The 23,571-nt window shown below is 38.0% G+C and overlaps 1 protein-coding gene across 4 annotated transcripts in view; it reads left to right on the forward strand.

The window, feature by feature from the left end:
* Positions 1-23,571, forward strand: part of ADAMTS3 (ADAM metallopeptidase with thrombospondin type 1 motif 3) — a 270,723-nt gene that overhangs the window by 126,430 nt on the left and 120,722 nt on the right. For all 4 annotated transcript variants that reach the window (XM_043906512.1, XM_043906510.1, XM_043906511.1 and 1 more), the window contains exon 4: positions 14,511-14,667. In XM_043906512.1, coding sequence (XP_043762447.1) covers positions 14,511-14,667 — 157 coding nt within the window. The remainder of the gene's footprint in view (positions 1-14,510; positions 14,668-23,571) is intronic.

The following is a 23,571-nucleotide window of genomic DNA, read 5'->3' on the forward strand; positions in this document are numbered from 1 at the left end:
TTGCTTTAGCAATTAACTGAATCAAGATGAATTAACTGAGTACAGATTATTGAGTCAAATAGGATTTTTTTTAAGGACTCCAATTATAACACCTGTCTGACTGGAGTATCTACTCCTTTCATGAAAAAGATTCTGCAAGCGTTCATTTAGTGTCAAATCAGTTTGCAGAGGATTATGTTAGATGCTGTTGAGATTCAGCATCCAGAAGGATTATTGTTAAATGAAATGCCAGCCAAACCCAAAAATGAATGTTGCATTTGATTACATTTATATTTTAGTTCAGCTGACATCTTATTCAACATCTCTTATTTCCCCCGTACTAGCACAGTTAACATAAATAATTATAGTAAAAGATTGACAGTGATAAGTAGCATAGAAATACAGATACAATGCTGGGAGTCCAAAACTCATAAAGATTACCTTTGACTTTCGAATAAGGGAAGGCTTTGTAGTAACCAATGGCATGGTTTGGGGGATGTATTAGCTATTTCTTAATCTTCATAAGCTCTATCCAAGTGCATCCCAAAGAATAAGCTTTATTATGTAAATAAATCATGCTTTTAACAAATACAGCTGTGTTATTTCTCCTTTTTCTCTTTTCCATCCTTTCTCAGATATTTTGCCTTCTCTGTAGGAATTTGGAGGATGACATTGAAATACTTCCTGAAATTCAGGAAAAGTGTTGAAATCATGTTCATATAATAACATCTGTCCATTCTAATGATAAAATGGAATTAGGCAATGTGCTTTATTGATATAGGGATAGAGTAGATATTGGAGGAAGAAACATAGTCAAATGGTAAATCTCAAAATGTGTTTTTATGAACCTTAGTGAGCTAAGATGGACTTCTTGTACCACTAAGGTATAATGATAGTCTTTCTTAAATATTACATCTGCATTTATTCTCTCTTGCATACATACACAACATGAATATAAATTTTTCTCAATGTTCTTCTAGACATCTAAAACTAAACTAAATTTAATTAAAGTAGTTCAATTAAAACAAACCAGACATTTAAAACATCACTACTTTCCTATTTATCACCTAGTTTAAGATTGTAACCAGTTTAGCAGAAAATAATGGGTATTTAGTTAGCTTCAGCTTCAATTACGTATCACATTATTTGGTACATATTTCCTGGAACTCCAAAAAAGCTGCCTGGCTCTCCTCTCCTTTCTTCATAGAGTTGAGAATCATTGCATTAAAGCAGCATTTAGGTGTCACAGCTGAAAATAGAAGGTTTCCATAGCAGAAGATTTTTAGAATATCTGGCACAGAATTTTCAAAAAACCTTAGTAAATCTTGTTTAAATTCTTCTTTAGAAGTCTTTTATATTAATTTTCATTTTAAACCAAGTTGAACACAATTTAGTCTTTTCTTAGTGACTGCTGTTTATTATTGTCGATATATAAGGACTAGAGTTTCACATTTGTGGTTAAGTCTTTATGGTTTACAAAGGGGATTCATGGACATTATCTCAGCTGAAGCTCCTTGGACCTCACACCCCTTACTTTTGTTTGCCATTTGCATTTTGATGAGGATTAGGAAACCATCTAACTTGGTTTAGTAGAATTGGGTGTCAGATATGACTGCAAGGACCTCATCTAGTGAATGAGGAGGGTGGCCTTTATGATGGCTGTTTCCATGCTCAGAAGCTATTATTGAGCTATTGGCTTAATTCTGTATTCTTGGCAGTGTTTGAGCTGAGTGATGTAGCTGGAAGAGGTGACCAGATGACAGAGTAATTATGCAGCTGGCTTTTAGCATGGATCATTGTTTTATAAATAGCCTCTCTACATTGATGTCAAAGGAATTGTGTGAAGATTAAAATTTAATAAAATATGTTTAATTTCATGCTGTACTAAATATAGTAGATATTTTAAAAATTTATGTGTGTTAAATTTTGGAAAATAGTTTGAGAAATACCATAAATATTTCCTGTATTGTTATATAAGATCACAGAAGGGTAGATGTGGAGGTTTTGTGTCATAAAGGGAAATTTATGAAATGTTGCCTTGATACCATACTTCCCAGGTGGCGCTTGTGTTAAAGAATCTGCCTGCCAGTTCAGGAGACACAAGAGACATGGGTTCAGTCGCTGGGTCGAGAAGATCCTCCTGAGTAAGAAATGGCACCCCACTCCAGTATTCTTGCCTGGAAAATTCCATGGGCAAAGGAACTGCAGGCTATAGTTCATGGGGCCTCAAATAGTCGAACTTGACTGAGCAAATGAGCACACACCATACATAAATTAAATAACATTTAAGATACATAAGAAATTATTGCATCTGTTTAAACAGAATCTTTCAGGGACATATGTAATCTCATGTGTGACATTTCTAAGTTATAATTAAAAGTTGTAAATTTCTGGCAGCATTGTAAGCAATACCAATACTTAGAATGTCATAGTTTGAAACTGCCTAATTTTATACTTGAATTTTATTCCTTTAAATCACTCCACTGTATCCTGTGAAATAAAATTGTGAGGACCGAGAGCAGGAGTGTAAGTTATTTAATATTAGAGTGCAACAATTCATGGTCTTTGAGCTTCCAAATATATTTGTTGAATGCCTGACTACCTAAATGAATATCTTATGGATAAAAGAATCTTTACTACTTAACTATGAGTACTGATTATTTTTTGCATGGGTGAGTCTTGTCTAAAAACACGAGATTTTTTTTTCCCCTTTAATTGAAGTACAGTTCATTTACGATACTGTGTAGATTATATTCTATTGTAGGTTATTATAAGATATTGACTATAATTTCCTCTGCTATACAGTACATCCTCACTGCTTATCTATTTTGCATATAGTATTTTTTATCTGTTTGTATCCTTACTTCTAACTTGACCCTCTTCCCCTTCTCCCCTTTGGTAAGCATAAGTTTTTTTTCTATGTCTGTGAGTCTGTTTCTTTTTTGTGTATAGATTCAGCTGTCTCATTTTTTATATTCCACATATAAGTGATATCATATAGCATTTGTCTTTCTCTGTCAGACTTATTTCACTGAGCATAATATTCTCTAAGTCCATCCATGCTACAAATGTCAGTATATATCAGTATTTCATTCTTTTTTATGGCAGAGTAATATTCCATTGCATGCACATAAACACACATAATACATACATATATATACATATGTACATATACATATATACATACATATATATCCCATCTTTTAGTCACTCCATTTTTAGTAACTGCTGAGGAAGAAAAATCCATATGATGTGGTGGGAAGAGCAGGCTGAGAATCTACCTATAATGGCTCAGAACAGTCTAGGATCTGAAATATATATGGCTTTACCACCTGGTCCTTTCATAACTCATTGTAGTATCTCTTCAGCCCCCACTACTCCATCACTTGTTTCTCTAGTTTCCTTTTCACAGCCTTCATCTTTTGTGTCCTCTTCACTGCAGTTGCTTTGATGTTGAGGAAGTTTCTATTTTGATTCCCATGACACACTACTCAGTTTTCCTCCCACCTCTCTTGCCATTTTTAAAATTTTCCTTCTAAGATGTTTTATTTTCACTTGTCCACTTTTTACATTAATCTCCTCTCCCAGTGTCTGTCAAATACTAGGCACCTGCGTCAAGCCAAGCTCTGTTCTGGGTCTTGAGATACAGCAGTGAATTTGACACAGTCTATGCTTATTGAAGTTTGTGTCCCAAAAGGATGACAGACACTCATGTAGGTAATTGAGGTAATGCCTCAAAAGGAAAAAGGCTAGAATAGAGAAAGAAGGGGAAGCTAATTTATGTAGGTGGGGAAAGTGCTTGTAGGGGTGGGAGCAGTAGGGTTAGGGGCCGTATTGCTAGAGCAAAAAGAGCAAGATGAGAGTGTTAGGAGAAGCAAAACAAATAGAGAATTTCAGGCCATATAGGACCTTGTAGACCATGGTCCTGAGTTCAGATCTTAGAAATTTCCTGTATAGTAATATTCTGAGGTTCTGTGAACTTTCCCCAAGATTTGTTGTTGGCTCTCCCTCAGATCTCTTTATGAACTTTTCCTGTTCATTTTTTCCCCAACAGTTTTAGCTATTGCCTTTGAGAAAGTATCCCATTTCCAATATATTTGTGGCCATGGCAATTTTTCTGAATAAAAATTCTGCATCTCTCCTTTGCATGTTGGGTATCTTCACCCTTATTGCAAGTAAACATGCTTGATGAACTGATCATCTTCCTGCCTTTCTAATCAGCTTTCTCCTTTAGCTTTTCTATTTCTGTAAGCAAAAGCATTAATTTCCTAGTCACCCAACTTCAAAATTTTGGAGATTGCACCTTCTTCCATTCCTTTATCTTTGCTTCTCTTTTTATCATCCAGTAAGTATTTATTGAGCATCTAGTTTGTGCCAGGCACTGTTTTAGGCACTTGAGATACAGAATGAACAGAACAGACCGAAAGTAAATTCCTGACAAGCAGGATATTGCTGGGGCGTTGACAGTGAACAAGGAACATGATCAATGGTTAGGTTAGCTGGTGCATCAGAAAGCAGTGAGTGCAATGGGAAAGATGGGCAGGGTAAGAGTTTTTGGGGTGCTGGGTGGGGGAAGCAGGGTGTGCATTACTTAGGTAAAGGAGGTGAAGGAGTTAGACATGTGGAATTCCAGGGGGAGAAAGATTTCAGGAAGGGAAAATACAAGTGGAAGTGCCTTTCCAGTGTAAAGGCCTTAACAAAGGCCCCTACCTGGGGCATTAGGGATCAGCAGGGAGCCCGTTGTGGCTACAGTGGAACCAGCAAGGGCAAGAGTAAAGAGATGAGGCCCAGGAGATGGTGGTACCAAGAATGGGCATCTTGAAAACTTTGATTATTAATATGCATGGCATGGATATCCTTGGAAGGTTTTGCTTTTTAAAAAATTATTTCTTTATTTGACTGTAATGGGTCTTAGTTGCAGCCTGTGAACTCCGAACTCTTAGTTGTGACATGTGGGAACCTGGGTCCCCTGCACTGAGATCATGGAGTCTTAGCCACTAGACTACCAGGGAAGTCCCCCTTGGAAGGTTTTAAGCAGAGGAAGCTTCCACGTTAACAGGTGACCAAGTATTTATTTTTTCCTGTAATCACTCGTGACTTTATTCCTTTTTTCTTTCTCTTTCCCCTTTTCTCTTCCCATTGCCACTTCTGCCACCTGCACTTTTAGCCTCATGCTTGCTTGTTTTCTAGTCTTTCTTCCATCTGGAACTTAATCCTCAGATAAATCTTAAAACACCACTTCATGGGGCTTCATGGTGGCTCAGTGTTAAGGAGTCTGCTTACCAGTGCAGGAGACACAAGATCAATCCCTGATCTGGGAAGATCCCACATGTGATGAAACTCCTAAGCCTTTGTGCCACAGCTATTGAGCCTGTGCTTGAGAGCCTGCAAGCCACAACTACCGAGCCCAAATGCAGCAGCTACTGAAGCCTTTGTGCCCTAAAGGCCGAGTTCCACAGCAAGAGAAGCCCACAACATGGCAATTACAGAGTAGCCCCCCCACCTCCACAACTACAAAAAAACACCTGCAAAACAACAAAGACCCAGCACAGACAAAAATAAAAAATAAATAAAAATTATTTTTACAATCCCACTTCCTTTTACCCCATCTGATCAACCTTAGTTGTTCTCCATGCTACAAGTTAAAAATTCAAATACAAGGTGACACAAATCTTCTGTAACCCGTTTCCCAGAGCTGCCCTGCACAGACTCTGCTCTGAATGAGCAGGGTACCCACTGCCCTCAATCATGTGTTGGGGTTTTGCACTTCACAACCTTTGTTCATGCCTGGACTGTCTCACTTCTAACGCCTTCTCTCACACTGCCAGCACAGCAATCTTCCCACCTTTTGAAGACCACCAAGAACCTCTAAAAATTCTCCATCCCCCCGCTTTACCTTGCATTCATGTCATTTTTCATCAAAAACGTATTGAAGACATATTTTGTGTGGCCGTTGTGCTGGTACTTAGGGAGACAAAGGTGACTTAAGAAACATAAGTCCCCTTCAGGAGCTGACAGTGCTGTGGGCTTAGTCGCTCAGTCACGTCCGACTCTTTGCGACCCCATGGACTGTAGCCCGCCAGGCATCTCTGTCCATGGGGATTCTCTAGGCAAGGATACTGGAGTGGGCTGCCACGCCCTCCAGGGGATTGTCTGAACCCAGAGATCGAATCCAGGTCTCCCACATTGCAGGCGGATTCTTCATCATCTGGGCCAGCAGGGAAGCCCAACGGTGCCATGAGGAAGACAGAAAATAATAAAGGTAACACTTAAGTGACTCAACCTGGGATTTGTGTTAAGGGCTGTGAGAGAAAATACATGGCTCTGTCAGATGAATTGGCTAAAAGATAGACCCTAATTTACATGGGGATACCTAATCTATATGTGGGTGAGGAAGTCAGAAAATAATTTCTAAGGAAGTAACATTTAAACTGTGATCATGGTGCATTCACATTTGTACTCAGTCATGTCCGACTCTCTGCGACCCCATAGACTGTAGCCTGCCAAGCTCCTCTGTCCATGAAATTTTTCAGGCAAAAATGCTAGAGTGGGTTGCCATTTCTGATTCCAGTGGAGCTTCCCCACCCAGGGATCAAACTCATGTCTGTTGCATCACCTGCATTTAAACTGAGACCTGGAGAATAAAACACAGCCAGCTAAGGGAAGCGTGGCATGGTGGGAGAGGAACCTTCTAAATAGAACCAACAACATGTCAAAGGTCTGAGGCCATAAAGAGCGTGGGAATATCAAAAAGAAAAGCGACACTGAACACAGGCCCCTCAGGCTGGGGCACTGGAAATACGGGAACAGGGGCAGTGCTTGGGGGTCCGTAGGCAGGGCTGGGGTGTTACAGGCCTTGAAGGAGTGTGGATTTAAGTGCAGTGGGAAGCCACTGAAGTGTTTCACGCGAAGGAGTGACATGATCTTATCTGAGCTTGAGACGGCCACCTGTTCATCAGAATCCATTGTCTTTCCTCCCTGGGCACGCAGCCAGATTCTGTTTCCTGACTTTCTTTGCAATTGGCTGTGAGCCAGCCATGAGACTGTATCCTGCCCGTGGAAGTAAGCGGTACCGGTGACATGACCAGGGCTAGCTCAGGAAAATCTTCCATGGGGGCCTCCTCCTGCTGTGCCCCCTTCTGACTGGGCAAACACGGCAGCCCGTATTGAAATGGCAGATCACTGTCAGTCTGGACACCCACATGGCTTGTGGGGCAGAACCCCCCTTGGCTGACCTAGAAATACTCTGAGCTTCTGTGTTAGCAGGAAAGCAACACCTGATGTTTACATAGTCTGTCCATGTTTATCACATTCTATCTGTCTAAAATAATACCATACTTTGAAATAGTAATTTTTGGCTGCTGTGCTTCATGGAAAAGTGAGACAGTGTGAACAATAACAATGGCCAACGTGAAATTCCCCTAGGCATTAGGGTGACTTCAGCTGAAATTAGATTTTGGGTGGATAATCAAGAGCTCCTTTGACAGTTGGCTTGTGGGCAAAGAATTTCCCCGATTTGACTTTCAACTGCCGTTATCATTTACTGCCTGGACTTTTCATAATATACATCACTGAATACCTTTAGGCATATATTTCATTTATTTGGCTAGATTGCCCTCAGCTGGAGGGTAGGTGAACCATGTCTTTGAGAATTTTTATTTTACTAAGGTATCCAGTAGAGTGGTTTAGATAAGATTTTTTTATTTTTCATTAAACTTTGCTTACATGATGAATAAAAGGGTAGGCTCTCACTAAATGGGAAGGAAATCCAAAAAAGAGGGGATATATGTATTTGTATAGTTTATTCACTTTGCTATAGAGTAGAAACTAATTCAATGTTGTAAAGCAACTATATTCTAATGAAAAAAAATTTGTAAGAAGGCAGGCTCTCAGATTTCCTGTCCTTGGAGTTATCAGAGGTTATGTGATCCAGCTTTTGCCTTGCCAATGACACTGCCTCAACCTCATTTAAATTTTCATTGTCTTCTAAGGGGGAGGGTTAGATGTTTTAAATTATACTTGTTACCTAGTGGAGAAAGTAACATCATGGGGCCTGAGATTTGAACATTTCTAATAGGAGGTACGTAGAAATGATTTTTAATGGCATGTGGGCTAATCCTCCTGCTTTCTCCATGGCTTTCAAGTGTCCCCAGTAGTCATTGCCCATTGCTAAGAGGTTGCTGGCTGTTTAGTGACCACTGTTTCCACTCAGGTTTAGGCACTCATCTGGAGAATCGTTATGATCTATGGAAAGTCTCACAATAGGAGGCAATTTCTGTAATCCAAATGAGCAATGATGAGGTCTGTAACTAAGGAAGTGGCAGTGTAAATAGATGGGAAAAGAATGGAAGAGAATTTACAGAACACTGACTGAATGGATTTAGGGCAAAAAAAAAAAAAAAAAAGACTTGAATGAAGAGAAATACTGTTTTTTTTTTTTTTTCATTTATTTTTATTAGTTGGAGGCTAATCACTTTACAATACCGCAGTGGGTCTTGTCATACATTGACATGAATCAGCCATGGATTTACATGTATAAAAAAAAAGAGAGAGAAATACTGATAAACTTCAATCTGTAGACTTTGATATACAACAGACCTGTGTTTCCATGATAAAACTGGTTAACACTGCCTCCCATCAACAGATAGCGTTAGTAATGAGGCTGGACATTTCAGCCTTGGATGTGGTCCTGTTAGTTAACTTTTTATATGTTTACTATGTTTATGCTTAGTTTGCATGTGTTTTATGAACATTATCCCTGGTGGCTCAGATGGGAAAGAGTCTGCCCACAATGTAGGAGACCTGAGTTCAATCCCTGGGTTAGAAAGATCCCCTGGAGAAGGAAATGGCAACCCACTCCAGTATTCTTGCCTGGAAAATCCCATGAACGGAGGAGCCTGGCGGACTGTACTCCATAGGGTCACAAAGAGTCGGACACGACTGAGTGACTTCACTTTCACTGTCTAAGAGCACTATTAAGCCATCCATAAGTGAACAGGGCAAAAAACTGATTTCAAAATTACTGGGGAAAAGAGATTTAAGAATATGGCATTAATGCTAAAGAGATTAAATCGAAAATTGAAAAGCATGAGAAAGATGTTGGAAATTGTGTTTGTAGAGGAGATGAATCCACTAACAAGAGGAACAACTCTGAAGGGTCTAGATCTAATCAGGCCACTTTCAGTACAGCACTAGGGGAAAAGTAATTGACCCGATGAGGAAACAACTCCGGATATTGGAGTTGTGTCTGGAAGATCAGCATTACTACTGAATGCCCACTAGCTCAATGTTCTTTGTAGTGAAAGGGTAGACCTTTTTTCAAAAGGGTAAAACTAACCACCGTGAAAAAGCTGTAGTGATATTTCCTTGTAAAGGTGACATAAATTCAAAGGCTGTTTGAATGTGCACAGTAGTTAGGGGGATGTAGAGATCGCATGTGGAGACATCAGAGCTTCTGAGAATGCCCTCTGAGGCTTACATAGAGGGAGTGGGGGAGAGAGTGTATCTAGTAGGAGAAGACAGAATAGAAAATGGGGACAGATGTGAGTGCAACAGAAAAGCAGTAGTCATAGGCATATTTGCTGAAAACAGATGCTATGGGGCGAGGTTTACCTACATTTCATGTCTGTGTTGCTTGACACGGAGCAGTAGGGCCATTAGACCATCAGTTAGAAGGGGTGGGAATCATCCTCCCTTCCCCTTGCCTACATTCCATGAGAGTGAGTGGCCTCACATTTGAAAATATAAAATAAGAGCCTCAGAAGAAGAATATGACTTAGATCTGATCAATAATTTCACATAATTACAATTCCATATTAATACATTATTTTTTCAACTTCGTTTTCAAATCAATGTAGTGCTATTTAAGTTGATATTTCATATTAGTGCATGTAATATTAATTTAATATTCATTATATTAGTCTATGTAATGTTAGATTTTATTAGACTGATTATATTCTTTGTAGCCAAAGATAGAGAAGCTCTATACAGTCACCAAATCAAGACCAGAAGTTGACTGTGGCTCAGATCATGAACTCCTTATTGCAAAATTTAGACTTAAATTGAAGAAAGTAGGGAAAACCACTAGGCCATTCAGGTATGATCTAAATCAAAATCCCTTATGATTATACAGTGAAAATGACAAATAGTTACAAGGGATTAGATCTGATAGACAGAGTGCAGAAGAACTATGGACGGAGAGAGGTTCACAACATTGTACAGGAGGTGGTGATCAAAACCATCCCCAAGAACAGTCTTTTGGACTCTGTGGGAGAGGACGAGGGTGGAATGATATGGGAGAATGACACTGAAACGTGTAAATTATCACATGTGAAATAAACTGCCAGTCCAGGTTTGATGTATGAGACAGGGTGCTCGGGGCTGGTACACTGGGATGACCCAGAGCGATGGGATGGGGAGGGAGGTGGGAGGGGGGCTCAGGATGGGGAACACATGTACACCCATGGCGGATTCAGGTCAATGGATGGCAAAACCACTACAATATTGTAAAGTAAAATAAATAAATAAAACTGGAAAAGAAGAAAACATCCCCAAGAAAAAGAAGTGAAAAAAAGGTGAAATCGTTGTCTTAGTAGGCCTTACAAATAGCTGAGAAAAGAAAAGGGAAAGGCAAAGGAGAAAAGGGAAGATATACCCGTCTGAATGCAGAGTTCCAAAGAATAGCAAGGAGAGATAAGAAAACCTTCCTCAGTGATCATTGCAAAGAAATAGAGGAAGGCAATAGAATGGGAAAGACTAGAGATCTCTTCAAGAAAATTAGAGATACCAAGGGAACATTTCATGCAAAGATGGGCACAATAAAGGACAAAAATGATATGGACCTAACAGAAGATATTAAGAAGAGGTGGCAAGAATACACAGAAGAACCGTACAAAAGAGATCTTAATGACCCCGATAACCATGATGGTGTGATCACTCACCTAGAGCCAGACATCCTGGAGTGTGAAGTGAAGTGGGCCTTAGGAAGCATCACTACGTACAAAGCTAGTAGAGGTGATGGAATTCCAGCTGAGCTATTTCAAATCCTAAAAGGTGATGCTGTGAAAGTGATGCACTCAATATAGCAGCAAATTTGGAAAACTAAGCAGTGGCCACAGGAATAGAAAAGGTCAGTTTTCATTCCAATCCCAAACAAAGGCAATGCCAAAGAATGTTCAAACTACCCTACAATCGCAGTCATCTCACATGCTAGGAAAGTCATGCTTAAAATTCTCCAAGCTAGGTTTCAACAGTACATGAATGAAGAATTCTATACATTCAAGCTGGATTTAGAAAAGGCAGAGGGACCAGAGATCAAATTGCCAACATCTTTTGGATCATAGAAAAAGCAAGGGAATTCCAGACAAACATCTACTTCAGCTTCACTGATGATGCTAAAACCTTTGACTGTGTGGATCACAACAAACTGGAAAATTCTTAAGGAGATGGGAATGCCAGAGCACCTTACCTACCTCCTGAGAAACCTGTATGCAGGTCAAGAAGCGACAGTTAGAACTGGGTAAGGAACAATGGACTGGTTCAAAATTCTGGAAGGAGTACATCAAGGCTATATATTGTTACCCTGCTTATTTAACTTATATGTAGAGTTCATCATGCAAAATGCCCAGCTGGGTGAAGCACAAGCTGGAATCAGGTTTGCCAGGAGAACTATCAATAACCTTAGATATGCAGATGACACCACCCTTATGGTAGAAAGTGAAGAGGAACTAAAGAGCCTATTAATGAAAGTGAAAGAGGAGAGTGTAAAAGCTGGCTTAAAATTCAACATTCAAAAATCTAAGATCATGGAATCTGGTCCTATCACTTCATGGCAAATAGATGGGGAAACAATGGAAACAGTGACAGACTTCATTTTCTTGGGCTCCAAAATTGTGACTGCTGCTATGAAATTAAAAGATACTTGCTCCTTGGAAGAAAAGCTATGGCAACCCTAGATAGCATATTAAAAAGCAGAAACATCATTTTTCCAATAAAGGTCTGTTTAGTCAAAGCTATGCTTTTTCCAATAGTCATGTATGGATGTGAGAGTTGGACCATATAGAAGGCTGGGCACTGAAGTATTAATTGATGCTTTTGAACTGTGATGACTCTGGAGTCAGACTCTTGAAGACTCTGGAGAGTCCCTTGGACTGCAAAGAGATCAAACCAATCAGTCCTGAAAGAATTCAATCCTGAATATTCATTGAGAGGACTGATGCTGAAGCTGAAGCTGAGCTCCCATGCTTTGGCCACCTGATGCAAAGAGCAGACTCATTAGAAAAGACCCTGATGCTGGGAAAGATTGAAGGCAGGAGGAGAAGGGGATGACAGGCTGAGATGGTTGGAAGGCATTACTGACTCAATGGACATGAGTTTGAGCATGCTCTGGGAGATGGTGAAGTACAGAAAAGCCTGGCATTCTGCATCCACGGGATTGCAAAGGGTGGGAAGCCAATGAGTGACCAAAAAACATTAGTGTATGTGGGACTTGCCTTGTGGCTGAGCCATAAAGAATCCGCCTGCCAATGCAGGAGCCGTGGTTTGATCCCTGGGTTGGGAAGATCCCCTGAAGAGGGAAATGGTAACCCACTCCAGTATCCTTGCCTGGGAAATCCTATGGACAGAGGAACCTGGCAGTCTACAATCCATGGGTGGCAAAAGAGTCAGACATGAGTTAGCAACTAAAACAGCAAAATAACAATTAGTATATGATCTATACAATAGGAATATGAGCTGTAGCTATTTGAACATAATGTGGACTCGATACTTAATGAAGAATAAATTTCAGACAAGCTATCATTTCTCTCCAACTATAGTGAATAGTATAGTCCTGGTGTTTTCTAAATAAGTCAAAGATGAAGCAGAGTCATAAAAACACCAGGGAGGTGAAAGGAAGGAACTGAATGTCAGATAACCTTTTCATTCAAAAGGATGAAGCTGGAGAAGGAAAGAAATATGTAAAATCATGAAATTAGATTAATATGGGTAAAATTTGAGCTAGCTCTTCAAATGAATAAATACTAGAAATATAGAATTTCTAATGAAACTGAGGTGAATTAAGGACAGAAGTAACTTTATGTATGGAGTGCCCCATGGAACTCATTCCTCTCATACCATGGTGATATGACGGGAAGATATAAATGGGTTATAAAAATACTTAGCAGCAGTGGGCAACAGCCCCACAATGGGTTACTATGGGTAATCAGAGATTTTTCTTGAATTTATGTTCCTGTAAGTTTTTTTTAGAGATAAAATGCCAAGTAGAATACATAAATGTGCTTCATCTATAGACCGATGAAATTATATGGATTGTATGGTTTTCTTATTCTTACCATATGTAAAGCTCTAATTTTGCCTTATGTCCATGTGTGCTAAGTTGCTTCAGCCGTGTCAGACTCTCTGTGACCCCATGGACTATAGCCCGAACAGGCTCCTCTGTCCATGGGATTTTCCAGGCAAGAATACTGGAGTAGGTTGCCATGCCCTCCTTCAGAGATCTTCCCTACCCAGGGATCAAACCACATCTCTTATGTCTCCTGCATTGGCAGGTGGGTTCTTTACCAATAGCGCCACCTGGGAAGTCCATTTTACCTTATGGAGGGAAAGAACAAATTAACGAGATGCTGCCCGTCAGGCTCTCTTGCCCCACACTCTCACGCCCTCAAGCCCCATGTTCTGTGAACAGTGACTTTGCAGGGTTGTGTAATGGCTGAGATCCCATAGCACTACACATGCACCTCACGAGGTACTCACTTGGCCTTGGGCTCCTTTGTGTGGTATGCCTGTTATGAACTTCACCATGAAAGCCCTGGCTGCTGCTGCATCAGGGCTACATTGGAGCGACCCACGGTTATGTTATATGAGGCTATGTTATGGCTACGCCATGGTTATGTCATGGCTGCTGCTATGGCTGCCTCTCTCCTGCCTGCTTCATCAGCCAGGAGAGAGGCTGTGTTATGGCTGCCGTGCCAGCCAGGAGGATATAAATGTGTCTGCAGTTCCTACTCTTCCTTGAGTCTTCGTCCAGCCTCTGATTTCCTGCATCACCTACCCCGGGTTCAGCAAACAGTATGAACCCCAAGACAACTGGCGTCACAAATAGGATCAGCAACACCTAGGAATATTTTATCCCTACCATATATGAACTTCTACCTTTGAATAACTGATATTTATAGTAGCTTAACCATTTCAATCTGGTGGCTTGGATGGTAAAGAGTCTGCCTGCAATGCAGGAGACATGGGTTCGATCCCTGAGTTGGGAAGACCCCCTGGAGAAGGGAATGGCAACCCACTCCAGTATTTTTGCCTGGAGAATCCCCTGGACAGAGGAGCGTGGTGGGCTACAGTTCTTGGAGTTGCAAAGAGTTGTACACAACTGAGCAACTAACAGTAGCTAATCAGTTTGAATTTATAACCGAAAGTGGAAAGAAAGTTTATTAGTTTTCAAAAATTGTATTCTTACCATTTAAAAAACTAATTGTAAGCTAAAGATGATGTTTCTTTTAACATAACACATTTTATGTTTTCTCTAGGCTGGAATGATAAAAAGTGATAATGATGAGTATTTCATCGAACCCTTGGAAAGAGGTAAGCAGATGGAGGAAGAAAAAGGAAGGATTCATGTTGTCTACAAGAGATCAGCAGTAGAACGGGCTCCCATAGACATGTCCCAAGACTTCCACTACAGAGGTAGGCATCTTTGACAAGCCTCAGTGGTTAACTGTGATTCTAAGATATGATGAAAACAACTCTCCCATCAGTTAAGAGAATGTGATAGGCATGTGCCTTTGTATAATGTGGAAGAAGCAAAAGAAGCTTATATTTATAAATTATGAAATATAGCTTGCCATTTTTTAAATGCATAAGAAAAATACATATTATAGGTATTATTTTATTTCAAGGCATCATTCTCCCAATTTGCTATTTTTTATTTCTTTTAAATTTTCACATTAAAAATGATCTTTTCTCTAGCTTGGGTTAAAATGTCAAAGTGTGTCTTTCAGGATAATCTAAATTATGCATTATTAATATTATTTTAAAACTTTTAAAATGAGATATATTGACACAGCAAAGAATTGTATTTTGTTTGAAGTCCAGTGTGATAATAACATTTGAAAATAAGAATGCTATTTTATTTCACCTATTTTGCAAAACTTTTTACAATGTAAAAGTGACAATTAGTTGAATGATTCTATCAAATTTTATTTTAAGGTATGCTAGGCCACTAAAGTCAAGTGAATTATTGCCTGTTGAGGTTTTCTGTTTATTTTTTTTTTAATGAGATTGTAAATTAACTTGGTATTAAAGAGATGTTTTTATAAGTTTGATATTGAAATTCCCTTTATGGAAAATAAAGGAATAATAGGAATCTGTTTTTTAACCAAATCTCAAAAAGCCTATACAACTGACCCTTGAACAGCACTGGGGCTGGAGTGTCAACCCTCTTGCCCTTGAAAATCCACTTATGATTTATAGCCTCATCCCTTACATGTGGGTCCTCTGTATCTGAGGTTCCCCATCCTCAGATTCAACCAACTCTGGATTCAACCAGCTAGGAATCAGTGGATCATGCAATACGGTAGTATTTACTGTAGAAAAAAATCCACTTAGAAGTGGACCCAGGCAGTTCAAACCCCTGTTGTTCAAGGGTCAACTGTATTTTCTTTTGTAAGGCCAACTTTCTAAATTAAAGGCAATGGAAATTTGCCCTAAGGAAATGTCAGGGATACAGATAATCTTAATTTAGCAGCCATCTGTCTTCTAGATTAATGATGTCTTCTGAGAGCTGTTGCCTAGTTATTAGTCTGAGGTTCAGATGCCACCATCTCCCTTTTATATGTGGCATTAATTGAAATAGTACCATTTAAAATGCATTTAAAATTAGCATGGCCTGAAAATTTTTTGAAAGATTTCTGATTTGAAACAATAGGTCTGTATTAACAAATGTAGTGCTATGAAATGTGTGTCTATCCCAGGGGGTCACTGTGGTATAATAGGAAGGAAATACACTCTGCAGCTAGAGAGACATAATAATGATAATAATGTCAGTAATAATAATAATGTAAGTAATAGCTCTACAACATAAGTTGTTAGATTAGTAGTTAACATTTTGGAGCCTCAGTTTCTTTATCTGTGAATAGAGATCAAAAATATATATCACACAGTTGTAATAAGTATTAGAAATAATTCACACAGATTGCTGAGTGTAACCCTCAGCAATAATAGGTCCTGAATCAATGTTAGCTGTGGTAATTATTATTAATTATTGATATTAATTATTTTGTGCAAAAATTGACATGATAGGAGTTTTATTAAAGTTGAATAGTTAGACATTGCTTTCTCACGTGTTGTGAATGCATTACCATTAATTCTCATTTATAAATATCTTCATGCTTTAGAAATGTTAATCTAAATCAAAAGATGGTTATATCAAAGGATAGACAGTAGGATACAGTGCTTTTTCGATAATCCTGATTGTTGTATGTTAAAAGTATCTAATATCTTTTTTGAAGCAACAAACATCTTTTAGAAAAGCCCCACAGACTATAGAATGGTCTTAGAGGACTGGAAACCAGATTAGTCTCTATGACTGTCCTCCTCTGCTCCATCTATCATACTGTAGTTTCACCAAACTGTACCCTGTTCCTCCACTGCATTCTCTGAAGATATCTATTTCTGTAAATAGCAGCCTCTGGTGCTTTCCAATAGTCTGATATCTATAGGAGAAGAGAGATCGTTTTTTTCTTGAAATAATGAAATTGTAAGAAATATTACATTTAATACCTATTATATTTTTAGATGTTAAATGAGACAAAATAATTTAGGTGTCAAGGTATATACATTTAAAAGAATTGGATATAATTAATTTAGGACATTATTTTAGGAGACCATTAAAAATGTAAATTCCAGTAGCATCAGTATCAGTATACTGAAATTATATGAGGAATTTTTAAGAAGACAGACTCTGAAAACAGTTTTCCAATTGCGAATAGAGGATTACTTTATGGTAAAAAGTAGGCCACAACCTGGGGTAATATATTTTGGAAAGGTTTTCAGCAGTCATGGGTCAAAGCAAAGGGGTACCTTTGTTAACTCCCAGTTACCTTAAAACTGGAACCAAAATAGAGCCATTCAGTTCTCTTAGAATATTCCATGATAAACCTTAGTATGAACTTCATAATTTTTATTTTCTTATTTATGCAGTTCCAATTGAACTGAGTTGCTGGTGCTATCAATTTACCGCCTTTGGAGAGTCTTAAATTGTAGTGATATATTTTAAAAGTGTAAATATCTTCCTAGGGTAAATAGAGATTCAAATTTAGAACCTGAAATACCATACTATAATATTTAAATTATTCTTTTAATTTCTTGGTTTCAGGACTGAGAGCCAAGATTTTTCATGGACTAAATACTTTCCAAGGGAAAATTAAGAATATATTTTTATAATTCATTCCATCATTCTGAAATGTAAAATTAAACAGGTTCCAGAGTTAAAGGTATATTGGTTTATAAATGAAAACTATAGTACAATATAAAATAGTAATTTTTTGGGTCAATATAGGATGTTATTTTAGGAGCTACAAGGTGTATCTTGCCACCTTGTATCTTCAATGAGTTATAGGAAGAGGAATAAAATACATGAAGTAAGGCTTCCTCAGAAAGAAATATATTTGAGGGCCATGGTCTTCATAAATTTCTCTAATAGGTTAATATAAACACTCATCAGGAGGAGCTGTGATCATAAGCAAGGCACTTCTATCCCTTCATCAGTGGGGCCCTTGTAAATAAATACTCTGCTGTTACTTTGCTAGTCATCACACATTGCCTGGCCACATTTCTTGCTTTGTCAGTTTAGCAGTTCAAAACTGCCATTCATTTGAGGTCTGTAGTTTGTTGCAAGTGTTCTAAGTTAAAACCAATTATGACATGAACTAGGTGAGTAGTAGTGAGTTGGAGAGGAGCTGAACTGGGTTGAGGTTGAAGTAAAATATATGGGGGTATTTGATAGAGTAGTTGTTGGGGTAAAGAGAGAGGAAGAGTGATCATGGATGACTCAGAATCCTAATTTGAAAGACTAGAGAATTCTTTTTCCAGAATTCAGGAGTAGCCTTGATGAAGAATGGCAAATGAGAATAATTTTGGATATATTAACTTTGAAGATCCATTGGGACAGTAAGTGCTCTAAAAAAATGCATAGTATATTTTCAAAATCATGTCCCAAAGTCAATGCATGACTGTTGTTACGTACCTGTTGCAGTAGGGGTGGGTAGAAATGATCTTGGGAGTCAGGTAGCAGATATTGGCTCACGGTTGCTTAGAGTGTCTCTGCTTGCCTTTTACTTTCTCATTCCTAACTCCATATCAGTGTGAATCAGAAAATGAACATCGCACAACTTTGGGAATCCATGAAAGATCTTTGCTACCTGTCACTATAGGAAAGAAGATTATGTCCTTAAAAACAAAACAAACAAACAAAGAAAAAAAAAATGGTGCTACCATACTCAAGAGCCTTAAGGTATTCCACTTGACTGAAAGCAAATATCTATTTTGATTCCTTATCTTTAAAAATATTTACCTAGGTTTCCATTAAAAGTCACAGCTTTGAACCTGTTGAGATGATAGATTATATAGTACAATTCAACAACAACATCAGCAAATCCTCAGTCATTCCCATATATTGCACAGATTTTCTTTCCTTGACCCTTAAAGAGGTTATATTGTTTTTGAAATGTGGAAAAATATAAATATCTGTTTAAAAATATACTGAACTTGAACTTATAAAGTCACAAATACAGTCCTCTGTTCTAGAATTATTCTTTTGAGGATAAGACCTAAAACAGTTTTGTATTTGGCAATATAAATAATATCTTCCAGTACAGAACTGGCAGGCATTCACAACACATACCACACCCAGGCTCTGGCAAAGAATACTATTCTTTTCATTAAACGACAAATATAAACTTGGCATGCTTATGATAAAGAAACTTGTCTACTTCATCATGGGGGAAGAGTTGAATTTACTTCTTTTTCTGATTTCTGCTTTGGGAGTATGGAAATTACATCCATTTTTGGCCTCTTTAGTTTGGACAAAATTGTTTTATATATTACTGATTTGAATTTTACTTGGTTAAAAACATGGCTAATAAACTATTAAAGGGTCATAAAATTCACCATCACTGTTTAAATTAGTCATTAACCTAAACTCAGATAAAAAGGGAAATACATGTCTGATCATCTCTTAAGAATGTCTACATTGTCATCAATAAGTAGTTTGTTTTAGGTAGTCTATTTTTCTGGGGGGTGGGGTAGACTGTACTTGTATGACATCATTCAGCTTCTCATAATTTTTTTCTTAATCTCTAGGCCCTTAGGCTTCTCCCCTCAAATTACAAACTATTCATTCACCAGAAGCTTTGTGTTAAAGTAATTTTTGTAATTACTTCCTACCAGTGGGAAACAAGGAATAGTAAGCCTTTATCTCCTAGCTTCCTTTCAGGATTTTCATTTTCCTGCATGAACCCAAGTGCTTGCATTGCTGGTGTGGTTGTCATGGTGCTGTGAAGGAGTGTCTTTGTCCCAGGTGGGAAACATGCGCAAGTCAGAAATGATTTGGGAGTTGCTCCTGGTTGCCAGGGAATGGAACTATGAAACAAGAACTAGAATAATGGGAAGACTATTCCTTATTTTAGTGACACTAGGAACTTCCTAGGCACAGTCCTTCCTTGATCTGTAGACACATCAGTAGGTGCTGTAATCCTTTGTATTTGGAAGTTCTCATGACCTATGCCCTAATCAAAGAGAAACTTTGGTGGGCATTGTAACCCACCCAAAAAAAAAAAAAAAATCAAACAAGAGAATTTAATTTTCTCAGATGTTTTCTTATGAATGAAGCAAGAAAGATAATATTACTAAATCGTTAAGTTCTGTCAATAGCAAATATTCTTTTAGGAAGACGTTAAGTGATAAAATTTTCACAGCTGCATAGTTTAGTCTGTAATATAATTTAAGGATCAGCTATTTGTCAAAGCTACTCCCATTGGCTTCACATAGAAATACTAATGATGTTTATGGGATTCCTTTTTAGGTTGATTTTTTTAATGTTTTCATAACCTAGGTATTTATAATAATTATTGACAAAAGGAGGCAACTGAAGATTGAATTATTGTATAAAGTAATCAGGAAGCAGAGTGAAGATTAAAGGAGCTTTCAGATGTGAAACATGAAAGCTAATACTTTATTTCCCTTATTAACATGTGTTACTGGGCCTATTCTATCTCTTCATGAATAGGTACAATGAAAGGAGTGTTTATGTAGACCAGGCTTAAAGTGCACAAAATATAAGTCCATATTTTTTCTAATAAGGTACTGAATATGGAAATGCACAACTGGTATTGAGAATTCAAAGTTGCTAGATTACTATCAAAATTTTTGATGAGGCATTGATTCAAATTATTGTTGTTTTTTTTTTTGTCTGGTTTTCTTCTCATCTTTCACAACTATTGTAACCACTTATATGCTGTTCCACATTAACTTGTTCTTTTGGTTTTGTGCTATTTGTTCATTATTTCAGAGCTCTGATTAATAATACCAAGCATCCTAAGATTTTGTGTATATTCTTGTCCAAAGGATAGTCTTTAAGTGTTTTTTAGATGCTACCTGAGTATAAGCCAATACTCAAGGCTTATATCTCTTAGGTGTGATTTATAGATCTCTGTGTGGTTTTTGAATGTTAAGAAAAAAGTCTGTGTGGGACTAAACCTTTTTACATTCTAAATTCAATCATCTGCTTCAGCATGTTGGCAGGTTTTGTTTTCACATTTTTAGTTTTATCAGGTCTTACCTCGCATACTCAGGGCAGAAAAGCAATGTTTAAACCCCTTTTGGTGAGACAAATGAGTGATAAAAGCAGACTCTTTTTATGTCCTGTGCTCTGTACTGGTAAAATGTCATTGAACAGCCTTTAGGTAACAAGAAATTAAGATATTAGGACAGCTTTCAAATATCTCCATTCCCAGTTTTGGATGACATATGCAGATAAAATCAATATATGAACTTTATGCAAATAAACATTGCCCCCTCTCATTCTGTGATGCTGGAGTTGGCTTTTGAATCCAGTAGGAAGTCCAGAGGAAATCAGCGCTAGGTGTAGTAGACGCAACTTCCTATTTATGTTTAAAGGGGGTATAATTAATTTAATCAGGTTAGATATGTTGATTTTGTCTCTTCAACACCTTTCTCTTATCTGTGATGATCCAACATTTGAAAAGTCAGAGGAAGTATTTGTAGTTGTTATAGGGGTTGCTATCATTTGAGTTCCCCTGGGCATTTTTAAAACACTGTCACTCCCTAGTTCTCTTCCACTTAAATTTATGGAAGACGTATTCTAACATTCTGTTATTTCAGACTTCTACAAATTATTAATGAACTTTCATGATATACATAGGAATTGTTTTTATAGATTTGAGATCTATAAGCTTTGATGTTGAACAAAATCATTATTATATTAATCACCCAGATTTTTATTCTTGAGTAAAATCCCAACTTTTGTGGACTTTTCGTCTTTCCTGGTTATAAGGCCCAGTTATAATGAGACTCAGAGGTCAGGTCAACTCATAGAATCTAGTAGCACCTCACTCCGCTCTGCTTCTTCCTCTTGTGACCTTATGACAAGTTTGATAAAGTAACTCAAATAATCTGAATTAAATTCAAATTTTGTATTCTGAATAGAACGTAAGGAACTGGGAAGCCAAGAGTTTAAGTAGTAGGGGTTATGAAATTGGACCTTCCTTTTATTAAGAGAATGGTGACTTTGTAGCACATATTGGAGGGAAAAGAAAAAGAAAAGATTTTCCAAATGTGGAGTGCATCCCGTTTTGATTTTGCACAGAAGTTTTATATGTTAACTGGTCTGTGGATTTCTTTGGCTGGCTGAGTGGGCCTCACTGGACTGATATTCCTGGTCTGCCTGGCCACTGTGAGACCTCCTTGCATTCAATGCTGGGCTTTCTCAACCGGACTCCATCTGCTCCCAGGGATGCAGCCGACCACCCTCAGCTCCGGCTAGGACTGTTTCCCCAGCCCGTGTGATCAGCCCACAGCTTCTGTGTGGGACCACATCATGGTGGTTCAGCAGTCCTTTATGACAGGCTCCCCAGGAAGCTCAGATGGTGCTATTTTTCAGTTCAGTTCAGTCGCTCAGTTGTGCTTGACTTTTTGCAACCCACAGACTACGGCACGCCAGGCTTCCCTGCCATCACCAGCTCCCAGGGCTTGCTCAAACTCGTGCCCATCCAGTTGGGGATGCCATTCTTACAGCATGGGGACCAAGGCTGTCATGGCTTCCTTGGCTGCAACGGGGTCAACGGGTGTCTGTGTGCCCGGAAGTTAAGTGTTCTCCTTCCGGTATCCCCAGAATAGAGCGGGAGAGCAGGCTTTGGCCGTTGGAGGTCCTCAGTGATCTGTGTGTTTTAGCGCTGTGCCCCTTCTTTTGAGATTTTGCCTTGAAGGGAACTGGGAAGGAATCAGAATCACTGTATCTTCTCCATAAGCAGTCCAGAATCAAAAGGGCCAAGCTTGCCTTTTTATTCCTCTAATTAAATGCTTTTTCCTCACTACTCTAGCCTCATGATTAAGACTAAGGATAACCAGGACTTTCTCTTATAGGAGGAAAACATAAAAAAAAAACCAAAAAACCCAACAACAACCTCTGTATTCTGGTTTCCAGGCCTAGCATTGATATGTTATGTGAGAGCTATGAAGATTTAGAAAATTAATTCTTTCATAACCTACATATCTCTTTATTTTGAAAAACCTTATTTAACTACAGAAGTTGAATATCAAGTCTCTTTATATTCTTGGTATCTAACAGCCACTTTCCTTTCCTTTTCCAGTCTTCCAGCTAGAGTTTGGGGGTCATTAGGAAGTCATCTATGCACAAAGGCCGAGAAAAAATAATTATATTTTTAAAATATCTTTGCCATGTCATAGATTACTTCTGGGATTCACATTGTTGTAGTTGCAAAAACCATATATATCAAAGGGTTGTTGAAAGGACTTTTGTTAGAATCCTGTCCCCTCTGACTATATACATGTAATTTGGGATGAAGAATAATTAGATGTTAAGTACAAAATAGCAAAAAAAAAAAAAAAATAAAAAACAAAAACAAAAAACAGGATTAAAATAGAATTGATGTCAGAAAAAATAAATGTTATGTTTATAACCCAAGCATACCTTACCTCATGACTTGTAATCTAAAATGAATCACAGATACAGTTTTGACATCCTGAGTCATCAGGAGAACCTTGGAATTTTCAGTTTTCCAGTGTCTATGTATATAAATTTGGAATCTTACTCTTACTTGAAAGTTATTTTCTTTTTCTAACTAATATCTGAAAATATGGAATTTTATCTTGACTTCTATAGTACTTGTGATTAAAAGAAGATATCAAATTTATTCTCCTTGTGAATATAGAATCCTGATGTTTTCTTTATAATATGATTAAAATAAGAAGTGACTTTTATGCAAATCAGAGAACAGTAGCATAAATATAGTCCTCAGAAGCCCAGTTACTTACTTTTGCAGATTTTTCTAA

This window comes from Cervus elaphus, chromosome 6 (assembly GCF_910594005.1).
Source record: "Cervus elaphus chromosome 6, mCerEla1.1, whole genome shotgun sequence".
NCBI classification, from domain to species: Eukaryota; Metazoa; Chordata; class Mammalia; order Artiodactyla; family Cervidae; genus Cervus; species Cervus elaphus.